Source organism: Lissotriton vulgaris, chromosome 7 (genome assembly GCF_964263255.1).
Source record: "Lissotriton vulgaris chromosome 7, aLisVul1.2, whole genome shotgun sequence".
Lineage (NCBI taxonomy): Eukaryota > Metazoa > Chordata > Amphibia > Caudata > Salamandridae > Lissotriton > Lissotriton vulgaris.
Genome location: NC_141695.1, coordinates 949,367,875 through 949,392,230, shown reverse-complemented (window position 1 = coordinate 949,392,230; position 24,356 = coordinate 949,367,875). Strand labels below are relative to the sequence as shown.

The following is a 24,356-nucleotide window of genomic DNA, read 5'->3' as shown; positions in this document are numbered from 1 at the left end:
CACAGAGCCCCCCACACACAGAGCCCCCCACACACAGAGCCCCCCCCACACAGAGCCCCCCACACACAGAGCCCCCCCACACACAGAGCCCCCCCACACACAGAGCCCCCCCACACACAGAGCCCCCCCACACACAGAGCCCCCCCACACACAGAGCCACCCACACACAGAGCCACCCACACACAGAGCCACCCACACACAGAGCCACCCACACACAGAGCCACCCACACACAGAGCCACCTACAAAAGAACCTTCCTTAACAGTCTCAGGGTGCCGTAGCAACTGGCAGCAAGTTTTTTAGTTTGGTGGTTCAGCTACATCCCAAGACTCTCCAATCTTTGTGAGGAAGGCAACTTACTGTAGAGGGCTAGTGAGATTTCTGCAGAAGTTGTTGCCCAGCTGCATAACTTCAGTTTTGTTCTCGTTGAGTTCACACCCGGCCATCCAGCTGGCTACTTGCTGAAAGCAGGGGATCAGAGACAAGTGACTAGAGCTGGGGTAAGGGGAAATTGACATAACTGAAAATATGGTTCGACTTTGAGAGGATTGTCCTGATAGCGTGATTTAGTGAAGCCCCTTAGCCTGATTTAGTGAAGCCCCTTAGCCGACGCAGAGCCCTTTCTGTTCGATGTACAGCCACCCTGCAGCACGTTTCCCACCAATAAGCGCGGGTTCATGGTTTGCACCCCCATCCAAACCCTGCAACAGGTTTTTACTTGTGGCAAATTTGGCAGACAAGAAATGCTTTGACTCTTAAAACTTTTTTTTTACTTTAATCAAAGGGGGAGCATTTTTTTAAATCCTATTCAAATTACTTTTACAGAAGCGTGTAACAGAAAACGTATTAGTTTAAAATGCTACCATCTGGTTAAGTTACTCGTAAAAAGTAATTACTATGGACATGAGCAGAATGAGAATTTGTTCGAGCAGTGCCAGGAGCACCAGTGTGACAAATATCTAGGTTTAGGAATTTGTCTCAAGGGGTGGAGCGGCACTAGTTAGCAGATTACACAGTGCCTTGTGCACAATTCATTTTTCTTCAGGAAATACGGAGAAAGATGTATCTGTTTGGCATGGCAATCTGATATTATGTTAGCTTTTGAATTACAGCATGTTTCACTTTGACATAAGTCAATCACGTCTGGGAGGTGTGCAAAGCTAAAAAAATAATTCCCTTATGACTTTCACATAATTTTTGCAAATACTAGGATTGCTATAGGTGTGCTGCGCAATATTTTAGTCATGTGGATTTTCAGGTTGAATTCAAGACTTTGTAAAACCTGGCATTGAGAAAGAAAGGAGATTTGGCTGCAAAGGGAGTGTGACAATTTAGTTCTCACTCATCTGATCTGGTAGAATCGTACCACTGCTCTCCCCTCTTGTCTCGTTTCTGCTTTAGCGCCATGATGCCCACACGGTGTGATAGTTGCGCTCTATAAATTTAATTCATTCATAAGGGAGTGAATTGAAAATCGAGTCAATGGATGAATGCATGAATTCAAGAGTTCAAGAGTTAAAGGTCGAATGAGAGAGCATGCATAATGAGTTATTGAGTGTTGAAATTAAGAGCTTCTTTCATTTATAGGCCAGAGCCATTGGCTTAAGCAATGCTCATTTTAGGAAGGTAACTCAATTCAGCGTTATGATCAAAACAATTTGGAGGTGGATTATTGTGGTTACTGTATAAGTGGTTTCCGCTTTCCGGTGTGCAGTGCTTAATTTGTAAAATATGAAGTGCAGGTGCTCACATTTTTTAGGAGGCCACATCCACTTCCCCGGCTCAGTCCACAACCTCCAGTGGCTCCACCCACTTCCTTTTTTGACCTCCACCCACAACCACAAGCCTTAACACATTAGAGCTACCTCCTCACTTGAGTTTCACAAGGAGCTGAAGACCTAGTTCTTCACATAAGCACATCAAAGACCTCACCTGATTAGTGCGCTCTGCGAATCAATATAACATATTGTAACATTTGAGAAGCCTATGGCAACAACTTTAAAGTGAACTCAAATTAGAAAATGTGTGTAAACTCAAACTTTACCATTAGTAGGGTCATTTGAGGGCCTGAGGCAGTTTTATAAACTAAAGGAAATGTGCTTGTACTGTGCTGTTTAAAAGAAAGGTATAAAGGAAGGAATACATCAAAGACAGCAACAAATTCTGGCAGGAAGGTGAGTAATGGAATGAATTAAATGAGTAATGGATAAAGGACGAAATAAGAAAAGAATGGTAAAGGAAGAAATGAAGGGATAGAAGGAATGAGGGAGAAAGGAAGTTCATGATTGATGAATAGAAAGAAGAAAGGAAATGAGGAAGGAAAGCAGAAGGAAGGGTTGAAGGTAAGAAAAGAAGAAATTAAAGAAGGGATGAAGGAAGGACCAGGAAAAAAAAGAAAGTATGGAATGAAAGGAGGAGGGAGGAAGAAATGCACCAAGGAATGGGAGGATGGGAAATGGATGAGGGTGTAAGAAAGCAAGAATAGAAAGAGGAAAGGAGGCATGGCTGGAGGTGCTTCAGAGACACCTGAAGGTGGGCTGGCGTGATTTGAGAGGCAGACAGTGGAAACTAGAGGACCGTTTACAGACACTTAGAGACCAACAGCTCAGTCAGGCACCGAGTATAGTCATACACAGACAGACCAAGGTAAGTAACTAGACCGTTTACTGACACTCCGAGACTCACGGCACAGTCATACAGTTAGACACTGTCAGTTTGATCACACTCAGAGACCCACAGCACTGTCAGACACCGACGGACCGAGGTAAGTAGACCGGGTCCACTCAGCATTTCATCCTTCTGAGGACGATAAAATGAGTCTCATTGAGTTGGATAACAATTAACATCTGTTATTCAGCGCCAAGATACCCAAGGGTGAACGTGTGCTTAATACCCATGTCATGTTAGGTTATGTTATTTGTGTAGGGTTATGTTGTGTTAGCAGGGTGCTTTAGCTCGAGGCACAGATGTTAAATAAGACCGCGAGACAGGGGGTGCCCGAGGTAGTGAGACACACAGAGGAGCCCACGGGGTGTAGAGACAGAGCGAGGAGCAGAGAGTTTAACAGACATGAGAAGCATGAGGTTTGATTGATGGGAGGTAAAGAAAGAGGTGACTGGAAGAGATAAGGCGAAGGACACACGGACAGAGCTCCAGACTGACAAAGGCTCCAACAGCTGCTCAAAAATCATGTCTCAGAGCCCAGAGATGCTACTGGCTGCGTGCCGCACACTCTGTACCTCGCTGCACAGTGTACGTACCTCACCCGCTATACCCTTTGTACCTCAGAGTGCTGCCCCTGTAAACGACCCTGCTGCTCACAGCGCTGCTCCTGCTCGCCGCTATCCTCTGAGTGTTAACAACCATACCTCTCAGTGCCGCATTGTGTGTCACAGCACAGGCTCCGTGTGCGTAGCCCACAGGACTACTGCATATACCTCACATCCGCGCTGTACCTCACACAGCATGCTACTGCTGCGCTTCTCGGCTCTATCTAATGCGTAATTCGTCTTTACACAACTCGGCCTCTATCATACACCTCCCTGGAGGTTGCCTTGTTACCATCTCTACCTCACGGTGCTACTCATTTTTCACGCTCTGTGTGAGCCACAAGATGCTCCACATACCTACTTCACACCCTGCTGCTCCCGCTGTATTTCACAGTACTCCTGCAGCACCTATCAGGTTGTCCTCGGAGTACACTGTCCATGTGAAACTCTACCTCAAGCCTGCACCTCACTGGAGGCCACAGTGCTACCCACGTACCTCTCAGAGCTGCACCATGTATGACACAGGCTTCCTGTGCTACCTCACAGGTGTATTGCAGGTACCGCACACCCATGTTCCCGCTGCCTGTACCTCACATTGCGCTACAGCTGCGCCTATCGGCGCTATCCTCTGGGCGCTTCTTTGAGGTATATCTTTGACACTTGCTGAAGGGTTTGATGCGTTTTCTGTACCACAGTGCAGCACCATCTACGCCACAGGCTGCTCTATGTACGTACCTCACAGGACTGTTACCTGCACCTGGCGCTGCTGCTCCCTCTGTGCCTCCCAGCGCTATACTCTGGGCGCCTCCTCCATGAACCAGTTTGACTCCCACTGGAAGGTGCGCTCTCTGTACCTCACAGCACTGCTCACTGACACTGACCGAGATGCTCCCGTACCTCAGATGACCACTGCCAGTAGGTACAGAGCGGCTTGCGCTGCCTCGTAGCGCTATCCTCCCAGCTCCTCCTACATATACAAATCTCAAACAGCAGGGGAGCTTAATTTCTCTCTCTTCCTCACAGTGCTCATCCGCCTGCCTCGCATCGCTATCCTCCGAGTACCTCCCTCAGATAAAACCCTATTCCTCACCGGGGGCAGCAGTGTTTCCTCTGTACCTCACAGTGAGGTTTCCTGTGCTTGAATGTTTACAAATGATTCATTCTGCCCACCCCTACAATAGACCCGGCCCTGAGAAAAAAGTGCCGGTGCTTAGCACCGGCACAAATTAGGCACTGCCGGTGTGGCGACCGAGACACTATGGCTGGGCAGCCCGATAGAGTTTGCGGCTTAGAGGGTTGCAGAAGGTTCGGCCTGCTTTGCTGCCACTGAGTCCTGACGGTAACAGCGAGAGGGAGAAGGAAAGGAAAAACGAACACCCCATCCTGAGCCTCGGAGGACTGAGTCTGCTGCAGCCACGCCGGATGGGAGTGCTGCGCCCCCTCCCCCCCCCCCCCCGGGGACCCAGGAGCAGCGAGTGCAACAGTGGCCTGCTGGGGCAGGCCTGGCCAGCCTACAGAGAAGTGCTGGGGGTACCCTAGCTGATTCATTGCAAAGACAAAGAGAACCCCTGTGGTGCGGCAGCCAGGAGCTTGTAGCTCTAGCAAACTGACCAGAGTGAAAGCGCACCAATAACGTACCCAAGGTTCACTATTGAAGAGGTCGGAAGGGCCCTGCCTGAGGCTCACCGCCATTTTGAGACCAGTTGTGACTAGGAGTGCTGCTGCACGTTTCAAGCCTCGGTGGGTCCTGCGGAGTATTGCGCGCCCCCACCCCCCCTGCGTCTGACACACGACTGGTATATGGAAATCTCGTGCCCTGGGCTGTGGTAGAGAGGCCTGCTGTGCTGGGGTGCCCATTATCTCCTGGCGGAAAAGACGGCAGTATACTCACACACTCAGACTCACGAGAGGATCACCACCTGCCGCTGCAAGGGGACTTGATCTCCTAGAGACACCCACACCAGGAGTCGCCTACGTGCTGCGTCACTCCCGCTGCAATTATTTTCCCAGTCTGCAAACTGAGGTAAGAGGCCAGCAAACTAATAACGAGGAAAGCGAGGAGAGCAGCCTAACTCAACCTTACCAGCAGCAAAATGGCTGCCTCAAAGCTTCCGCAATTTTTCGGATTGGGGGCGTGTTTTGCTGTCCTGAGTGACAGACGTCACGGGCTAAAGAACAGCAAAATTTATGCCCCCAAATCCGAAAAAGACGGGGCTTGTTTGGAGTGACTCCCTTCTCTTCCAATGGCTGGCCTCCGTTTAGGAAGTTAGCCAATGGAAGCGAACGGAGCTGAGAGGCGGGTCTAAACTGCCCCACTATACAACATAAGATCTCCGGACCGGAAGCTGCTTCGCAGCTTATAGGTCCCGACCTAAAAAAACATTACATGAACGGCTTTAGAAGTGTGAGCTGTGTACTTTGGGTTTTTTTCCACTTGGGTGAAACACCAGAACACCCTTACTTTGCTATACGAAAAGTAGGAAAGAAATCTGATAGTAGGAAGTTATTCTTCCTTTAGTTAGAACTAATAACCAAGGTCAAATAAGAGAAAACCCGTTCTAAAGTGAAGAACACTCAAACCGTATAGTCAGAAACGAGTCTGGAAATTAAATTCCAATTAAGGCTAAAACTGAACCATCTATTGCCAGGCCTTTATTGATCTATGTATAATGGATTATTTTTTTTCCTAAACTAAGTCAATTTAAAAACATTGCCCAATTCAGGACAGAGTGGGAACCAGACCCTTTTTAAAGAAAACACCATCACAGTGCAGTAACTAGTCTATAAGCCAGCTACCTTCAACAGTACTTGCTAAAAGATACATTGCTTTAGTTGGAGAAAAAAAAAATTGACCCATTCAACCTTGGAGAAAGCAATGGGCTGCAGCTAGCGAGCCAATATAAGAACCACTGTAAGTTTCCAGAGGCTGTCTCCAGAAACACAAGAACATGTAGGAAAATCGTGGGAACATGATGTCTAGGCTGATTTATTTCTAGCTTTTTCCTTCGTCATATTGATGTGGTGCTCACTTTGTATATGGGCATATTGTCTTATTGCTCATGAGAAACTAAAACGTGGATAGATTTGTAAAAAAAAACCCTGCCTTTAAGCTAGGTTATTGTTAAAGTAGCAGCTAGATCTCCAGCTACAAGTCTAAATTCTCAAACTTTAACAGCCCCAATGAAATTTAGGTCCATGACATTTAAGCACAACCTATTTGGTTCTGGATGTTGCTGCACACGAGATTAGAAAAACCTACATTGGGATGTTGCTAGACAGTGGTTTTTTTACACCATGGCTCAGAGACTCAGAGGTATCAATTCTATACAAAAGGAGATTAGTCGTAACAGGAAATATTAGTTTACCCCCTTCCTGAAAAAGAAAGGACTACTTGGAAATTGAAATTTGATAGGATTCTTAGTTCCTCAAGAAAATGTATCAGACACGTCTTAACAGCTACATGTCTGAACTAGGATGTAGAACTGTAGAATACCGGGGGAAGGGGGTTGGGAGCGCAAAAGCCATTTACAACACTGTTATACACAAAGAAGCCTTCCCATGCACAAGGAGACCTTTGTGCTACATGAAGCTGAATGGATCCTACTCCCATGGCGAAGAACCTGAAGAAGTCCCAAAGTCTAGAACCTACAATCCCTTCTAGGGCTCCCCTCACCATAAAACGCTGGTATTCCGATATAAAGATGGTAAATGCATAACGCCTATTACACAGGGCAAATGCTTCAAATAAGTAGAGCACGTTCTGGTGCGCTTCAAGGACAGGTTTTTGGAGTGAGAGATACAACAATTGAACTCCCTTCTTTTGGAGCTCTGAGAAGTGTTAACAAGCGTTTCAGACACTCTTGGTACACAGCACAAAACTAAAATCTAGATGTAGTTGTTTTTAGGAGGGGAGTGAATAATATTCAGCTCAGGTTAAAAAGCTGAAGCCGAAATAGTTCTCTTGCATGCTGCGAGAGATGTCCAACATAAGAGCAAGCTTTTCACAGGACCCAAAAGAAATATATAAAAATTCAATGAACACAGAAGTAAAAGCGACAGACTTTATTAAATTAAAAGCAATATACAAATTGGAGTTGAATGAAGCAGCATTTAAGTATGAGTGCAAAACAGTTCCTATGCAGCGCAAGTTGTAAAAAGTTCAATCTTCCCACAAAGGCGGCAAGTCAACAGTTACTTCATCCAGCGAACAGAAGAAAGGCGAGTGCAGGATATCTGTAGGCAAAAAAAGGTAGATCGTTTGGTTTCCACACATTTGATTTGTATTATTTTAGTGTTAGAGCACTAGAGATAATTGAGCTTATTAAACCTGTATAGGACAAGATTGTCAACTGGGGTGGGGGAGGTGAATAGAAGCCCTGTGCAAAGTTGAGGTCCGAAACAAATAGTGCCCGCCACATGGCCGGTAGACAAGGTGGTTGAAGCAAGTTAAAGACCATCTGAAAACTTGCAGGGGAACCTGCTACAAAGATACTAACCTGACTCCAATGTGAATGGATATGATTTCAAAGGCGATGGCACAAGATTGTCAGGTTTGTCGAGCCTTTCAATATCCAGTGTATGGAGCGATACACCAGCCAGACACAAGTGACTCAGCTGGTGTTCTTCAGGTACATCAAAACACTCAAAATCTAAGACAAAATACACATGGTGACAGCGGATTAGCTTAACTGAAATACGCAACACCACATTGACAATGTACAAAAAGCCTCCATGTTCCTACTCACTTAACTAAATCAAATAGAGTGAAACTGAATATCTACTCCAGAAACGTGATGAAGAGGGGGACAAAAAAATTGCACCTCATGTCTGTAGAAATTCTTACCAAGTGGATTATATGGAATAAATTTCTCAATTTCAGGATCTTCTGCATTAGATGGAGTGGTTGAGTTCTGCGAAAAGAATTAAAGTTTGTGCAAGTTAAAGGAACTCACCTGAGGTCAACCAAGAGACCATTTACACCACAATACACATCCATAGTGAAGCAATGGCCTAGCAATCATAAGCAGCATGTCAAGCCATTGGCTTCATTTTACAGCAAGATGAGCAAAGGACACTGGGAAGTCTTCCCACTCCACCCAATTTACGTCTAGCACGCAATATGGTTCTAGGTCTAATCTACATATACTTCAATAAAAGCATACTCCGGTTCACCTTTGCAGGTCATTTGACTATCTGATTTAGCACAAGGAAAGCAGGCAACCAATTAAAAATTGCAATTCATAACACATTGCAAATATTTAGTAAGTGGACATGAATATCTTTAACAAACATAACAAAAGTTATCAGAAATCATCCAACATAAACACGTTCTACATATCGGAGTGTGTCCTTTTACACATGAATTCAAATAAACTGCTCTTTAGCATCTTCAACAAACCACCCCAAGCACAAATAGTTCACTTCCATCTATTGCAATTAATACACTGTCCTATTGAAAGAAACTGTTCCCAACCTTCTGCTTCCAACGCTATACTATATACAATCCAGTTAAGACAACGTTGCTTGTGAAGTGTTGACAAAGGATATGCCTGCAAGATTGCTGTAGAAACTTGGATTCAAGATTGCCAGAGTAGGTCTGTGAGTTTAAAGATTAGAGTTATGGTGGCTATAGTAGATACACCTTTGTGAAGGAATCTGTAAAAAGATTAGCATTCTGAAGCCAACATTACGATAGCCATTTCAAAACATGCATCTGCTTTTTCCCCCTAATACAAGAACATTGGATATGACTGGTGTTCAGTGATATTTATGTCAGCCTAAACTGCAATTAATATTGGCTTAACTTTTCTATACAAGTGGAATTTTTAATATATTAAAGGAGTTGAAATGTATGCAAACATTTTGATAGTGCTATACAACACTGCTCTTCTATGAAGAGGTAATGTGCTCTCCTTTACGTCAACCAAAGCAGAGAATCTCTTGTAGGCCCCATTTGTGGCGATATTCAGTATTAAACTAGACTGCATGGGTTAACTAAATAGCTGGGTTTTGGGTTCCGCAGGGACACAGACTGCAAATTTCAGTTTCTTGTATACCTGAAAAAGGACTAGACTATTTAAAAAAAGAATTTGTATGCTGGATGGATTTTTAATACCTTGACTGAAGGCTGCTTAACCTTTGGTTTCTTCATTTGCTTGGCTTGTAGGTCTTCCGCGGATTTGCAAACATTAACTTTGGCATTACTGAGACCCTTCCTGACTGCTGGTGCAGAGTTGAAGACTTTTCCGAGAGATTTCGGATGCGAAGTCTGCGACCTGGCAAACACTTTTGCTAAAAAAAAAAAAAAAAAGCAGATCATACATTTGTAATTTAACATGCAAATTGACAAGTGCACTATTAGATAATGGAAACTACATGCTACCTGGCAGAAATAAACGTATTAAATTCTCAAAGCATCACGAATAATTCCAAAAACACCTACAGCTTGGGTCAAAGGGGTCACATTTAAATGCATGCAGGTAAAACAAATGTGCATCAACAAATCACTAGTCAGCACAGCAATTGCTCTTAATAGGCTTCACATAATTTCCAAGTGGCATCATAAGTATTATCTTGCTGCTTACATCTTGCTAAAATTAATTTTAGCCTGGTGTAGTGGGGAGACTTCGATTTATTAATTCTTCCAGGAAAAAGATGAAAGGAAGACACGTGCACAATGAATGCACAAAATAGTTTAAAAGGCTCACTTGATGTAGATGGCAACCTTGTGCGATCTTTAGATGCTCCATTTGTGCGGATGTCACCATTTTCTTGGTCCACGTAGATCAAAGTAGCCATTTATGTTGTTTAGAATAGAAAGTATACAGTGCTGCAAGGGAACGAAAGCAAGTGTTACCAGTCTGTATTGAAATACATAGCTATGGCTTTAAAACAGGAGGGCTTCTGACACTGAAGGACTTTGTGTAGAGCAGTCTGTGCTCTGAAAATCAAAGACCACGTGCTTCAACATGAGGCCTTTCAAGAAGCAGCGTTGCTTGATACAGTCTAACTAACTTTCAGGTTAGCTGCTAGATAAATGCTGCTCAATAAATGCTGCTCACTAATGAACGCAACTACTAATAAACGGGGTGGGGGCTACCAGAATGCACGATAAGCACCGGCAAAGCCAATAATCTGTACAACAGGTAGTTTTTTTTTTCTAAGCACTACGACTGGGTCAATGGCTGCCTCAGGTTTGTTTTTTTAAAGCCATGTTGCACAGCAACTCCGCTACTGTGGAACGTGCAAGTTACATAGCCAATAGATTTTACAAAGGCAAAACTCATTTGCTTTGCCAATGCTCGACAATACACGAGTGAAAAAAAAACAAAAATAAATTGAGAATAAATAAATATTTTTCTCCCTAGCACAGCACACCATTGGTGCAAAAACCCAATCAAAAATTATTAAAGTCATGCATAGCATTTGTGTTGTGCATTACACTAGGAGCAGCAACATGCCTGATGAACAGACAGTGACAGGCACGTCAATAGGACACAACAAAACAAGCATTGGGAAGTACTACATATGCAGGAGGAAGGGTGTGCAAACAAGAGGGATATAATATAGGCATTCATCCATGCAACGGGGAGCATCCATGCTAATGCAGAGTATTAGGCACAGGCAGACAGTGATCTCTACATTCAATAGGGGAGCCCTTAACTGTAAAGGGTGTGCACTACTCTACAAAGGGAGAGATGGGTGTACAAGTGAATAAGGGCAGTGTGCAGCTCAGTGCCACGCCTCACAAACAATGGATGTTGCGCCATCTTTAGATGCTGGCTTCCCCCCACCCTTTAGGATCTCACCATGGTTTGTAAATTTAGAAGTCACTTGGAAATTAATCTATTTGTATCCAAGTTTAGTCTCGCAATATCTGAAAAGCCTAGTTTCCAAAACAATGATGTGTGTATGTATTAACACAAATATGGAATGCAGAAGTAAGTCCAAATTAAAAACTCAAGCCTCCAAGGATTACATACTCGCTTATCGGTTGTTATAGTAAGACCTGGAGGCAACTGGAATATGCTTTGCTGAAGACTGCACAATGAGCTATGGCACAACTATTCTCAGACGTCACAATTTTACGCCTCAGTGATAGGCTGGACATGGCATGTGCAACTGTGCTATGGTGCATGCCACAAGCAGCAGAACTGGAATACCGAAACCATGCAGAGATGGTGCAATAGTGGTGCCCAAGGTCTCACTGTACACTAGTGAGTCAGAGCAGAGTTTTGTGCTTTAGGCTTATAGGTGGCATCATTAAAATATGTTGTGTTTGCAGAGTGAAGCTCCAGCTGCAGGATGAAGGATCACTCCTGATGTTTTAGGTTTAATTTGAGAGTCTAGTTTACAGTGAGTTAGATGGGTTTCGGGGGTTGACAACGTATGTTACTGACATTTGTGTTTTGCACAATAAACATTCTGCATAATAAACGATCAACTGAGCTACAATGCCCATTTTGAGTAAGGGTTGCTATGTGAGCAGGGGAGGGGTCTCTGAAAATGAAACAGAAGTTGGCATATCAAGTTGGCTTGAAATGGACTTTCAAGAGCAGCAGGAGATGCACTTTAGGGACTGCATAGAAGTCCTGTTTGAACTGTGACAGCCCCTGTAGGATACATACGCGATGTGGAGCTGTGCATAGTTAGCTAGTGGGAGTGACTGCCAACAGGAGGTATGGGGCTCAAAGGTGTAGATGGAGAAGCAAGGGGTGTGGAGATGGTCTGCATAGCTGGGGCACATTGTATAGTGGCTGCTGGTGATTTGGAACTTTAATACTGTTGGCACAGAGGGGCTTAGTAGTGATACACGGTCATTGGAGAGATTGATGTGACATGAGGCGCCCCATGTAGCTGATGCTGCCTGCCCGTATAGTCGCAAGGGCGCAACCAGACCAAATCTTCGGTTCTAAGAGAATTAGCGATTAGTGGCAGAGTGGACGTGAAGAGAGACTGGGGCTCGAGAAGCAGATACAGCACTCAGTTTTGCTTTTCTCAGTGCAATGCAACAAGCAGTGCACGACTCACAGTGAAACCATGCCACCGCCATGACCAGTTGCCGCCCCCCCCCACCCCCCGCCAATGAAAAGCAGGACTGGCTAATAATAAAACCTTTGTTAAAAGGGCGCTTGGGTGAATGAAAACAGTGCTCCTGAGAAGGGCTCCTTAACCAAGACTAAAAGAAGTTCCTAAAATGGTCATAAAAAGATCGTGGAGGAAAGTGTACTTGTCTCCATTCTCAGGAAGAGGGAACACAGGAAGAGGCTAGACAAATGCAATGGACAAACGGGGAGGAAAAAAAATATGAGAGAGACGATGGAGTTGCAAATGGTAAGCTTTGAGGCTGAAGACAGCCCCAGTCTCCAGCTGAGACTTAACAAATGCACCACTTGGAGTGCTTGTGGGTGTGGCCAAGTAACCACTTTTATAGTGCAGCACTTACAAGGAAAGTCACATGGTGACAGTGGGATTATTTTAACTTTCCATATTTTAACTTTCCATACAAATCCTGTTCAACCCATTTTCTGTGGCAGGTTTTTAGTCCACCTATTACATTACAATTCCAGGTTTGAAGTCTGTTTATCTGAGAGCAAAAAGGGGAATTATAGCCAGAGCTGTCGACTGGGAAAGCAGATTAGAGTCCTGCTGAGACTTTAACAGCCTGTCATTCTGGGCAACTCAATCTCTTCACCTAAACAAGCTGCTGTGCATGGAGAAGAAGTCAGGTGAGAAAGGGACAAGCACAGGCATCGACACGCTTGCGCATCTGAAATAAAGTTCCAAAGCCGGACACAGATAAGAAAAAAAAAAAAAAAACGAACAAGAAACACTATGCAATAGGAAAAAGCATAGGTCTTGCTTTGGGGAACTTATAAGTATTTAGCCAAGAAGCACTTTATGCACCAGGGGAATTGCTCTCACGCTCGCATCCTCTTTGGATAGTCGTAGAAGTTGTTTTTTTATAGTCGATTTAGTGACAAATGTTTAGAGGTTTAACTAATGCCACAGAACATATAGGTAGGTACAAGTCTGACCCTCTGAAGGACACTAGCAGTGCATCTAACCACTATCATAGCATGGGTATGGTGAGACCAGGCCATAACTGGCACAGCAGAACTAGCTCAAAGCCCCATAAAAAGTATTTCAAATCTGTCTTGTACTTATGAACAGTAGGACTTTAACATGTGCAAACTTTCAGAAAATGCGGTCCTTCAGCTACATATTATGTGTCGAATACATGTATCATATGTATTGCACCAACCGAGTCAAAAGGTACCGAGGCACTGCACAGGGTAAAATTAAAAAAACAAGCAAAGTCATGACACATTAGAAAAGTAGCTGGGTTGTTGTCAAATATTTCATTATTTACTGTTCTTTAAAACTTGAATTAGGAATACTGGGGTGAGGTTGGACTCATTATTTGGAACAATGGATTTTGCTCAAACTAACAAGAGCATCACATCAGGTATAATTCGAAATTCCTGCTTGTATACTGGTCTGCAAAATAACCAGATGTTAATTTGATAACTGAACTTGCTCAACAGATTTAGTTAAACATTTTTTTTTTAAATAAATCGAGCACTCAAGACATAAGAAGCCATCTAGTCTGGGCCACTGGAATTATGCGATTTTGCGGCTGTGGCGATTTTTTCTTAATTATGGATTTGGCGCAATTGCCACAATTCATCATCTGCTGCATAATTTGACATTTAACAAAAAAGTTAGCCAAAACAGTACCAAAAACGTACTAAAAATGACATGGCACATGCTGCCGTGCAGTGGAACTTTTTTGCAGGCTGTTAGTGGACAGCAGTACTTCCTTGGACTCTATAGTGTAACAGGACTCTCCCAGCAGGGGGCGCAGTTAGTAGAGGAGGTGGAGGGATTTCTGTTAAACTTTCCACGATTGCTTCTATCTGCAAAGTAGTGATCAAAGGGCAGTGAAACGAGGAAGAATGCATGAGCTTCAGAAAAGATCACAAGCCCAGCCTTGTGCACAAGGCTTCGCATTCAGGCCTCTTGTGCCTCGGCCCTGCTCTTACACATGGAACCAATCTCACATGGAGTGCAGGGCCTGGGGAAGCTAGTGCTGGTGAGGTGCTGCATGCCAGGAGCTGTCCCAAAAGCAGGAAATGTGCTCTATGCCAAAGGACATGCATGGTGGCTAAAGGCAGGCACCCTGTATATTGCATAACTACCAGCTAAAGGAAGGAAAAAGTGACTTTAACCCTTAATTTCGGTGTGTTGTAGGGTCACGTTCAGGATGTGTGGAATAGAGTGCAGAGTCCAGTTTGCATGAGGATTTATTTGTGCAATGGCATGTCAGATATGCAGAACCAGGATCTCATACAAGTGGGCTGACACCTCTTAGTATTGTCAAGTGCTACCTTAAGGATCCCTTAACTATTGTACATCCACATAAGTTGACAGTTCACAAGGACACATTTTTCTACAGCAGTGTTTTGGGCACAGGTTATATCTCTAAGCTAATCTTTCCCACAATCTTGTTCTTCAGCTGCATTTTTCAAATAACGACACTCTGCCACTCCAATTACTGAAATGGACTCCGGTTCTTTATATGTGTGGACACTGTCATTTAGACATGTATTTGAGTTCTTAATGGGACACATATTGTGGTGCATTGGTCCATGAAGGCTATTGGCTAAGTCAGAGTCTTTCATTGAAATGTATTCCTTTAAAGAAGTGTAGGCCCCTTTTCATTGTAATGTATTACAGTCCACTAGAGAAGGGCAGGTACCCTTGTACTGAAAATGTACTGCTGCCCCTCTAGTATTTAAATGTATTGCAGGCCTTTGGAATGGAAATTCATTTCAGTCCTGTTGGACTTGGCCCGGTTTGCAGGGTCATCCCTGAACTTTTTGCCTTACGCCTGTATTTTTTCTGACCGTTGTTGGATGTTTTATGACTCTGGGCACTTTACCACTGCTGATCAGTGCTAAAGTGCATATGCTCTCCCTATGGTAAATTGATATACGGATTAGTGATGCCACGATTGGCTGTTTGTTTACTTGTCAGACCTTTGTACAGTGTAGTGAGTGTGCCGGGGGCTGCTGGTGGGCTTGCAGCACTGGTTGTGCCACCCACAGAAGCAGCCTGTAAAAGTGTGTCTCAGGTCGTTGCAGAGCCTGTGTGCAGTCTGGTACTGCCATGTTGACTGTGCGAGTGCACCCACTAGGCAGTCCCTAAACCTTCACTTTTCTGAATGTTAATCTCCCCTATGGTAGGCCCAAGGGCAGGGTGCATTGTAGGTAAAAGGTAGGACGTCCTGGTGTGTGTGAGGCTTGCCCCAATAGTGAATTACAGCCATTTTTGTGTTTCACTATTGTAAGGCTACCTGTTCCCCATAGGCAAGAATGGCCAGTTTGATTATCACATCTTGTATCCTATCTGACTCCGGGAACTAGGTAGAAATTAAACTTTAGAATGCTTAAACTCAGAATGATAAAATAAATATTTTAGTGAAGGTGGTTTGAAAATACCACTTTTAGAAAGTAGTTTTTTTTCTTGCCTAACTGTCCAAGCCTGCCTCTGCTATATTGTGTATTCATTGTCTGGAGTTTGAGTGACGGGCTGGGGGATTCCAGGAGACAGTGAGTCAAGTCAGTACACTGACTAGAGCTATCTGCATGTAGATGGATGGGAGGAGTGCAACTGGTACCTGAATAGGGCTGTGCCGGCCTTCCACAATGCTGGCTCCACCTCCTGTGGTGTCTGACGTCCCTGGCCCACACTGGAAGGAAAGGATTCTTGTTAACAAAGTGCTCCAGGACCCTCTGCCTTCAGCAGACAAAGGATTTGCTAGTATAAATATTGGGACCCAGATCAAAGAACTTTACATCACTTTTGGGAAACCAGAACCTTTGCTGAGGAGAGAAACTGAGGAGGAGACTATCCCCCAAGCTGAGTGCTGTTTGCCTGCAGCGATTGCCTGACAGCCAAAGAAAGGCGAAAGGACTTTGTGCTACTTGTAAAGGATCTCCAAGGGCTTAATATAGGGCATGTATCGTCGTCGCATCAAACGCCATTTGGTTCCATTGCACCGGATCTTCATTGCATCACGGCACTGCTGGTCACATCGCCATGGAGGCGCTGTAAGAAACAGACGCATCACCTCCCCACGTGGAGAAGAACCGACGCATCACTGCTCTTGAGTGTAAGGAACAGACACATCACCTTCACTACAACGAAAGTGTTGCATAGCGTTATGCATCCCAAAGGTACATTAAACTCAGTGTCGCATTTTACATCTAAAGAGAACCAAGCTATTTCTACTAGTTTAAGTACAGTATTGTGGATTTTTGTCGTTTGTGGTCTTGTGTTAAGTCTATATAAAAATACATATTTTTATACCACAACTTGTGAGGTGTCCATCTAGTGTTGTCACTGGGTTACTGTAGGTGTTCACAAATGCTTTACACACTGCCTCCGAGATAAGCCCGTCTGCCCGTGCCAAGCTACCATGGGGGTGAGCAGGGGTTATTTTAGGAGTGTACCCTCTTACCCAGACTAGCAAGGGTGCCTATTTGGTCAAAGGTACCTACCTCTGCCAACTAGAGACCCTCAAATCTAACAAGTCCTTTAGACAAGTGTGGGCCCTCTTGATCTGAAATGCATGCTTTTTTTAACGAAGAGTGCTCACTGTCTTTGTAAAATCTTGCACTTCAAAGAACAAGCACCATCCCAAACCCTGCTGATACATACTAAGAGCCCCCATACGAAGCTTAAGCCTTAATCCAATTAAATGGTATGCAGTGCATGTTTACATGGAAAGACAATGTCAGCTCTGCATACCTACAAATAAATTCCTTATATAGCATGATTGCAACATGTTTAATGCTAGAATTACTGCATTTCTCTGTAGAAAACACTTGCAATAGGTCATGCTCCGACCCCTGCTGGAATCCGCACACTCTACTTTGTATGCCCTGATGCAACCGCCATCCAGAATCAGACCGGGTCCAGACCCCTCATGTCAGGGTGCGGTTTTGTGTATTCCCTTACAGTGTCAAACTGACATATTGCTGCCTATCTGGGATGGTAAGGCTCACGCAATGGAATCAGACCACTCTGCCTCGGTCCTGCACAGACCTGTTCTGGGGCCAGGTGCATAACCCCGATTCACTGCTTTCTCTGCCACTCACACCCATCTCTCAGTTGCCAACATCAGAAACCATGCATTATAGTATATACTTTTAATCTGGTATCAGTGGCTGCTGCTCTCTCGTCTGGGAATCAGCCTCCTAACATTAGGACCCTGGCAGAAGGGTAGCGAGCAGACTGGCAGCTACTGGTTAATATATTTATTGGTAAGGGGGTGCTGCCCAAGCTACCCCTAAAAGAGCAGGCGTGAGATGTGGCTGTGCTTTTCCTCCCTCCCCGCTAGGCTATACAGGAAAGTCTTTGAGGCGGTGTGTATTCCTAAAACATTGGAGACTGGAAAAGTTTGTGGGTGAGGCGTGCGAAGAGAAAAAGAGCTATCACCACAACCACCATCCCCACCTAACTTCTAAACCCACGACTGCATGTTAGAATAGAAGTAGATAGTAACCTGAACCACGAGGAATGCAGCTGCCACCCTGCACGTCCCTGCTCGCTCCCGCAGGCAAAACGCTATGGGACTGAATATTACAAAAGAGGTGGGACCTGCACCCGCCTTTAGCCATTTGGGTGCTTTCATTATTGAAAGACACATGCAAAGCCAACCCAATACGTGGTGTGTGGGGAGTCAGATCCACACAGAGCAGTGGCAAGAAGCCTCCCAGGGCATGTGCGCTGCACTCAACCTAAAAAGTAGTAGTTAGTAGCAAGTACACAAACAAATTAGAACGGCAGAATGAAATTCCCTTTTAAGATTTATATTAAATACAGTAGATTTTACAAGCATAGCACAAGCTCTGTGCAGGAGACACCTAAAAACATGTCTCATACTGGATTGCAGGACTACTAGTGATGCCAATCAGTGGCACAATGCATCAGACTCATGTGTTCTTTTATCGGCTAAAGCCTCAACTCTTGACTGACAAAGGAAATGCAAGCACTTCCGAATTCTGACGGCTGCCAACTGGAGAAGACCGTCTTGTTGACAACCTTGCCGCATTCATGCAGGAATCATTGACATAAGGCCGGCAGGGAAACAGACCCACACTGATAGTTGAACCTCCCTTCAGTCAGAGGACAACATGCCTTAATTTAAATCTCTTCGACAAGCAGGCACACAACCAACTGTTCATAATATTGCAAAAACGAAATTGCACGGTTACCCAGGACTTTAAGTGGGATGAAAAAAAAATGGGTATGGGGAGGAGTGTGTTTTGGTTCCTCTGAGTGGTTATTGCATCCAGATGAGTCACATATCTAAAACCAGTAAGGTTTATTACCCTGGTCTATGGTTGGTAGCTGGTTAAATGTTTAGCAAAATTTGTTTGAAAATAATTAAGATTGAAAGTGTTTTCGTTTTGAAATGGAGACTGAATTACTGAGGCCTGGAAAAAGTTGTCAGGAATATCTCAATCACGGTTATGACCACTGTGGGTTATAGATGTGTACCCTTTTTCCTCTGCAACACATCCATCGACATATATTCCCTCTTCAGCACCCTCTACACTCCAAGGAAAGAATCTCCTTCGTCTCACCATCACCCAAATGATGTACCACTCACCTACAAGCACCTAATTTTTGTTTACACCTTGTCAATATTTTGACAACTGTACCTCCTTCATACACACTTGCACAGAATTACAACTGTAACTTGAATATGCGACCATTGCTCTGTGCATGCAGCAGAGACCAAGAATCGGATGATCATGTTTCTGAACACTTTTTACCCACTAACCAGCACTGGGAGAAACTTGCACTGCCTTCAGCCTCAACTCCTGGGCTTTCAACTGCGGTCCATTTTAAACTTCTCGGGGTGACAGTTTAAACTTTAAAGTATGCTCTATGCCAGAGTAATATACAACACGAGAAAAAAGAAAAGAAAGACAGCCTGAAAAAAGCTACACTTTTAGCGCATGCAAGACTAAGTAAAATGTGAAATATAAAACAGAAAATGTATCACTAGCATGGATTCCTTTAACGGTTTAATTGTATTCTACAGCAGATGGATCAGTGTTTTTTGCCAGTACAATTACAGACAAATATAGGGCCCAAAAGGGACTCATTTCAATGTCCATTTTGGGGTCTTCAAACTGAAATGAGTGGACAACCCATACTCGCCCCCGATATGTTGTGAGTGAACACTCAGTAAATCTTGCTCAAAGAAGGCGTAATTGTTACACAAAGCGCCCACGGCAGGACCACCTCTAGAACAAGTAAGATCCAAGCAGCAACTGACATAGTTTAACTGCTAGAACCGCTTATGCATTCCTATTCTAACACCTTACAGTTCTTTCATGATTTCGTGGACTTCGTATTCTATAACGACCTCACAAGATGCACAGGTACAACACAAACCGCAAAGCTAAATGTGAAAATCGAGGTGTCCACTTTACAAACGTTTAACTAAGGTTAACACCATAATTCTCTGCTTCGGTTAGTAACAAGACCCCAAACATGCGTGATGCTATACAAACTGTCACATTTGACGCTAATCAACGTCTCTGATCAGTGCCAGGGTTCACCTACTCATTTGGTTAGGCTACTATACATAACTACAACCGAACGTTTCACTAGCCCCAGCTAACTTCTAAAATGCTCAACAACGGTCAACCCAGTCACAACATCAAATCCACTGATTGCTAAAATTGCAGGAACCCGGTCACCAATACCCGACCTACTTACTACCAGCGATTCTAAAGACATCAAGACTAACTGCTCTATAGCACACTTACACGCGAGTGCTCTAAAACAAAATCACAAGACTCGGCGTATTAAAATATTTTCTAAGAGTCCCTAACAACATTTATCAATATCGCTTAAGTTAAAATAATCAAGCTAGACAGGAAAAAATTAACAAAACCTCATGACTACAGCTCCGACTTAGAGGCACTTACCTCGAATAAAGAACTGAAAAACCTCAACAGTATAACGCACTGGGAGTCCGCACTATTTAAAATATAATTCTCTTCCTTATTGGTGGGCTGTAAATGAATGCTGCTTTTCTATTGGTCAATTTATGAAAACATTCATTCTGATTGGAGAAGGTACTCCGTCTGCTTGTGGTCTCGTGTACGCATGCGTATGATTGTACGCAAGCGCATTATGAACTGTCTGGAAATGAGTGTTTGTGATCTCCCTTCCCTGCACTGCAGCAGTGTGCTTTGATTGGTATTAGTTGGGATGGGGGCTAAGGGACTTTCGGATAGATTAAATGCCGTATTACTGTTGTGATATTGCACGATACTAAAGGGAGCTGCTTCTGGGCCCGCTCCTGAGTTGGAAGGAGGGGTGTGGCATCTATCTCTGCAGGGTTTGGGCTCGGTGCCAGGGAGCCTGCTTTGCTATGGGGAGGGTATTGTGCTGTTTCCCCAATACATCCACATCGCCTTCAGCAAGCACATGCGTTTTCTCCTTGTGCCTATCGGTATCAATAGGTACGAGCGCTCAATATGAATTCCATGATTGGTGCACACGCGTGTGATGCTGCTGTAGTACCACTGGGGTGGTCACTCTCAGCTAAGGGGCGTAGTTACATTTCAGAAACGGTCAGTGTGAGCTGCTCGCACGACAGATGTGGAATGTCACACTCGCACGGGTGTGGACGTGTTCAATATGCAGTTTTAGCCTGTGAATTATAATGGACGGTCATGATGTCATAGTTAGAATGTAAGTTGGGGGTATTTACTTTGTGTGTTAGAATGCTGGTGACAGATTTAAAAAATAAGGGATTGCTAACACTTCTAGTCAGGGCCCTAGCACTGGTTGCACAAGTCTTTTCTGACTCCCCTCCCCCATTTCGTCCTCCATGAATTCCCTCACTAAATGTAAATTGATACTTGTATAGCGCACTACTCACCCGCAAGGGTCTCAAGGCGCTTGTACAAATACCGCTGTGGAACCCATCCTGGCTTTCCCTGTGAGGCGTCCACTCCTGGGCACCCCCAAGATGGAGGCCAGGCATCCTTAGCATTGTGAGGGCTGTTGTGGAGATTAAGCAAGCTATTGCCTGGAGTTGCAGAGTGGGACTCCATGATTGGAATAGGCACAGAGGCGAGAATTATCAGGTCCGTGGAATTTTGAGCCTAAGACCCGCTGAGGCGGGGAATTGAATCCTGGTCCCGGGCTAGACCTCTGCATGAGGGTCTGCCGCTCTAATCATTGAGCCACACTTCTCCACTTCACTCCTCACTACTACTAGCCAACAATGCACCTGATCTTTCTATATCACCTTTCTGACAAACATTTCATTTTTTTTATAGCGCTACTCATAGTTTACTCACACTCAGTTCTGTGATCTGCATGGTACACATTCATTGTAGCAGGCACATTAACCCTCTGTGCTTTGTGGGTGGCAGAAGTAGGGTAGTAGGGTAAGAGCAGTGATTGCAGGGTGAGTGAGGTGATCATATGAATTTGGGTGCAGATGTAAGAGCAGAGTGGGACGAATGAATGCATGATTAGTGATGGGCTTGTTTGAGTGAGATTGCAGATAGAGCAGTGAGGGGGACAGGAGAGTGAAGTGTCACATGAGTGCAAGGTGAGCGGTGTGCTCATGGCACTGCAGGGTAAGGCACAGGGTGAATAGCACAAGTGCATTGTGAGTGCAGAGTGATCACTGCGAGTGCAGGGTGAATGGTGTGAGTACATTGTGATCGCTGCGAGTGCAGGGTGAGCGTAAAAATGAAGGGCAAGAATGAGGAGTGAGTTGTCTGAATGCAGGGTGCATTCCCAGACACTTGAAGTAATTCAGCATGTTATTGACAGCGGTGTAGGGTTTCAGATACAAGTTAAACTAATAGTTAAGCTACTTTGGCATTAATCAGGGATCGAGGGTGAAGGAAATAAATAATGTGCCGATCCTGCATCAAACTTCCAGTTTTATGATTAGGGTTGCCAGCTCATTTTTTGATGTCCCAGACGATACTAAAATAAACAGTAATCTAAAGCCGTAGTTTCAGCACTTATCTGTGCATACTTCGAACAGCAAATATAAATAGAAAGCACTTTTAATTGTGTTCTAGGGCTGCCTGAATGATCCATGCATGATAATTAAAGGGAATAAAGACATTAAAGTTACATTACAAATGAATGCATACTTTTTTATTTATAACCCTATGTAGTGTCAAGACGAGGTCTTTGCAGGCTCGTTAAACAACACTTGGCTGGCATTTTTCTGTTGGAAACCGTGCATTATATTCCTTTTCATGAAATGCCTTCTCATACTAGGGCAGTAAATGTAATATACAAATGTAAGGAATAGGCAGAGTGGGGCCCCCGGGATACTGAAACCCCCCCAAAAAACTAAGCTTCAGTAACCAGTTTACAAAGGTATGTAAATATGCAAAAGTCTTTAAAGACCTGTGAAAACTCGGCCGTGCCGGAGTTAAGACTCCAGACACTGCCCAGCCGAGCCCAAAGCAGCTTGAGCTGCAGCAGCGTGGGCTGAGACACAGGATAGGGGGGCTGAAGCACATTTAGCCCTATGGGGTTAGCGCGCCTGGTTGTGATTGGATGTTCAGAACAGCATGGAGAGGTGTGGAGTCAGGGGCATGTGGACAGAGAGTGAGAGAGCGTCAGGCTTGGGAGTGTGCACTATGAGGAGGCTGCATGGAGCACATGCAGAAGAGTCCGTGCACGTGAGGGGAGCCATGAGTACATAGGCAGACCATGCCAAGACTGGGAGCTTATGCAGACAGTGTTAGGAGCCCGCAGTGTCATTTTAGCTTTTAGCCTCCAGATCACAAATGCCATCATATTTCATGGTGACCAGGGTCCAAGCTTCAAGAAGCAAAAGTTGTCAAAGCGGGCCCTACACTCTATCTATTACTCCTATTCGTACCCTTTTAAGCTTGGCCGCTCCATGACACCACTAAGTGCTGATATTGCGGTATATTGAAATGAACATAGTTAATATGAAAAAAACAGTCTATCATCATAAAACTGTACTTCCGTGCTTTTTTAGCATAAATATGTCGAGCGCATGGAGGTGTGTAAGAGATGGGTTAGAGGAAATTTGCTCAGGGTTATCGACATTTCATTCTTTATTGCGTCCAATGTTTGTGGCAGACCTGGTGTTTTTTTGCTCTGCTGTCATCAGGTCTGGGCCCAGGAGCTCAACGCTCTAAACAACTTTGTATGGTCGCTCAGGTGGTTGGCCCACAGTTGATATGTGTTATAGCAATAAACAACCCAGGCATGAGGGCAAGGTGCCATGACCCATGATGGATGAGTGTTTCTGTACATCATGGTATGGGGAGTTCTATACCCTCAGGATGGAGGGCAAGGTGATCTGAATGGATGAATATGGCTGCACAGGATGGTGAGGGTAGCTCTCTAGCCCCAAACTGAATGGGTGAGGTGATTCGTGAGGGGGTTGTTGCTTTTAGGATATTGTGGGGATGCTCTTTTGCCCAGGCTGAAGAGCGCAGTGATCTCTTCTCTGGGTTTGTTGTGGGAAGCTCTCTATCCCCAGCCAGGAGGATGGGATGATTGCTGAGGGGGAGTATTTCTGTATGTGAAGTTGTGGAGGGTGGGGGATCTTGGAGGGGGAATGTTGCTGTACATTGCAGCTGGGGTTTATGTGCGTGTGGGTAGTGCAGACTTTGTCCTCTAGGAGTTGATGCACTGCCCTGCTCTCAAGTGCCAGTGAGTGCCCTTGGGCTGGGATGGCACTCATGCTGGTGGTTTCGGCACAGGCTGGCGGGCTCGGGAGGGTGTTCATGGCGTGTCTTGTCGGAAGGGAGGCGGGGCCCGCGGGTCACCTTCTTAGACTCAGTGTTACAGGGCCTGCTGTGCTTTGGAGGCTGGGTCCTCACCTCTTCTTGTTTCTCTGACCTTCCACCGTGAGATGGAGGGAGGAGTGTCGGTGTGTGACTGCCGAATATGTTGATGGACATCGTGCAGATGCATTGAGGAGGTTATCCGGTGCTGCCTTCGAATGTTGGGCAGATTGCTGTTGACTATTGGA

General features: G+C 44.7%; 1 protein-coding gene across 3 annotated transcripts; it reads right to left on the bottom strand.

Annotated features, from left to right (window-relative positions):
- Positions 1-7,315: 7,315 nt before the first annotated feature.
- LOC147702808 (securin-like) lies at positions 7,316-20,361 on the bottom strand. 3 transcript variants are annotated; one of them, XM_086928830.1, is made up of 6 exons: positions 20,284-20,361; positions 9,976-10,097; positions 9,384-9,559; positions 8,112-8,178; positions 7,765-7,917; positions 7,316-7,501 (listed from the first exon to the last, which is right to left on the bottom strand). In XM_086928830.1, exons 2-6 carry the CDS (start codon positions 10,064-10,066, stop codon positions 7,428-7,430), a joined length of 561 nt encoding a protein of 186 aa, XP_086784956.1. In that variant the 5' UTR covers positions 10,067-10,097; positions 20,284-20,361; the 3' UTR covers positions 7,316-7,427. The 3 variants fall into 3 exon arrangements, with proteins under 3 accessions (XP_086784956.1, XP_086784958.1, XP_086784957.1); XM_086928832.1 differs by having other exon boundaries at positions 19,125-20,286; XM_086928831.1 differs by lacking the exon at positions 20,284-20,361 and adding an exon at positions 15,951-16,674.
- Between the last annotated feature and the right edge of the window lie 3,995 nt (positions 20,362-24,356).

What these genes read in the sequence shown, in the direction of transcription:
- LOC147702808 (XM_086928830.1), bottom strand. Translation starts at nt 10,066, where the DNA reads ATGGCTACTTTGATCTACGTGGACCAAGAAAATGGTGACATCCGCACA. An exon ending in TTAAGCAGCCTTCAGTCAAG is followed by an intron (nt 8,179 to 9,383) that starts GTATTAAAAATC and finishes TTCTTTTCGCAG; the next exon opens with AACTCAACCACTCCATCTAA. An exon ending in TCCATTCACATTGGAGTCAG is followed by an intron (nt 7,502 to 7,764) that starts GTTAGTATCTTT and finishes TTTTGCCTACAG; the next exon opens with ATATCCTGCACTCGCCTTTC.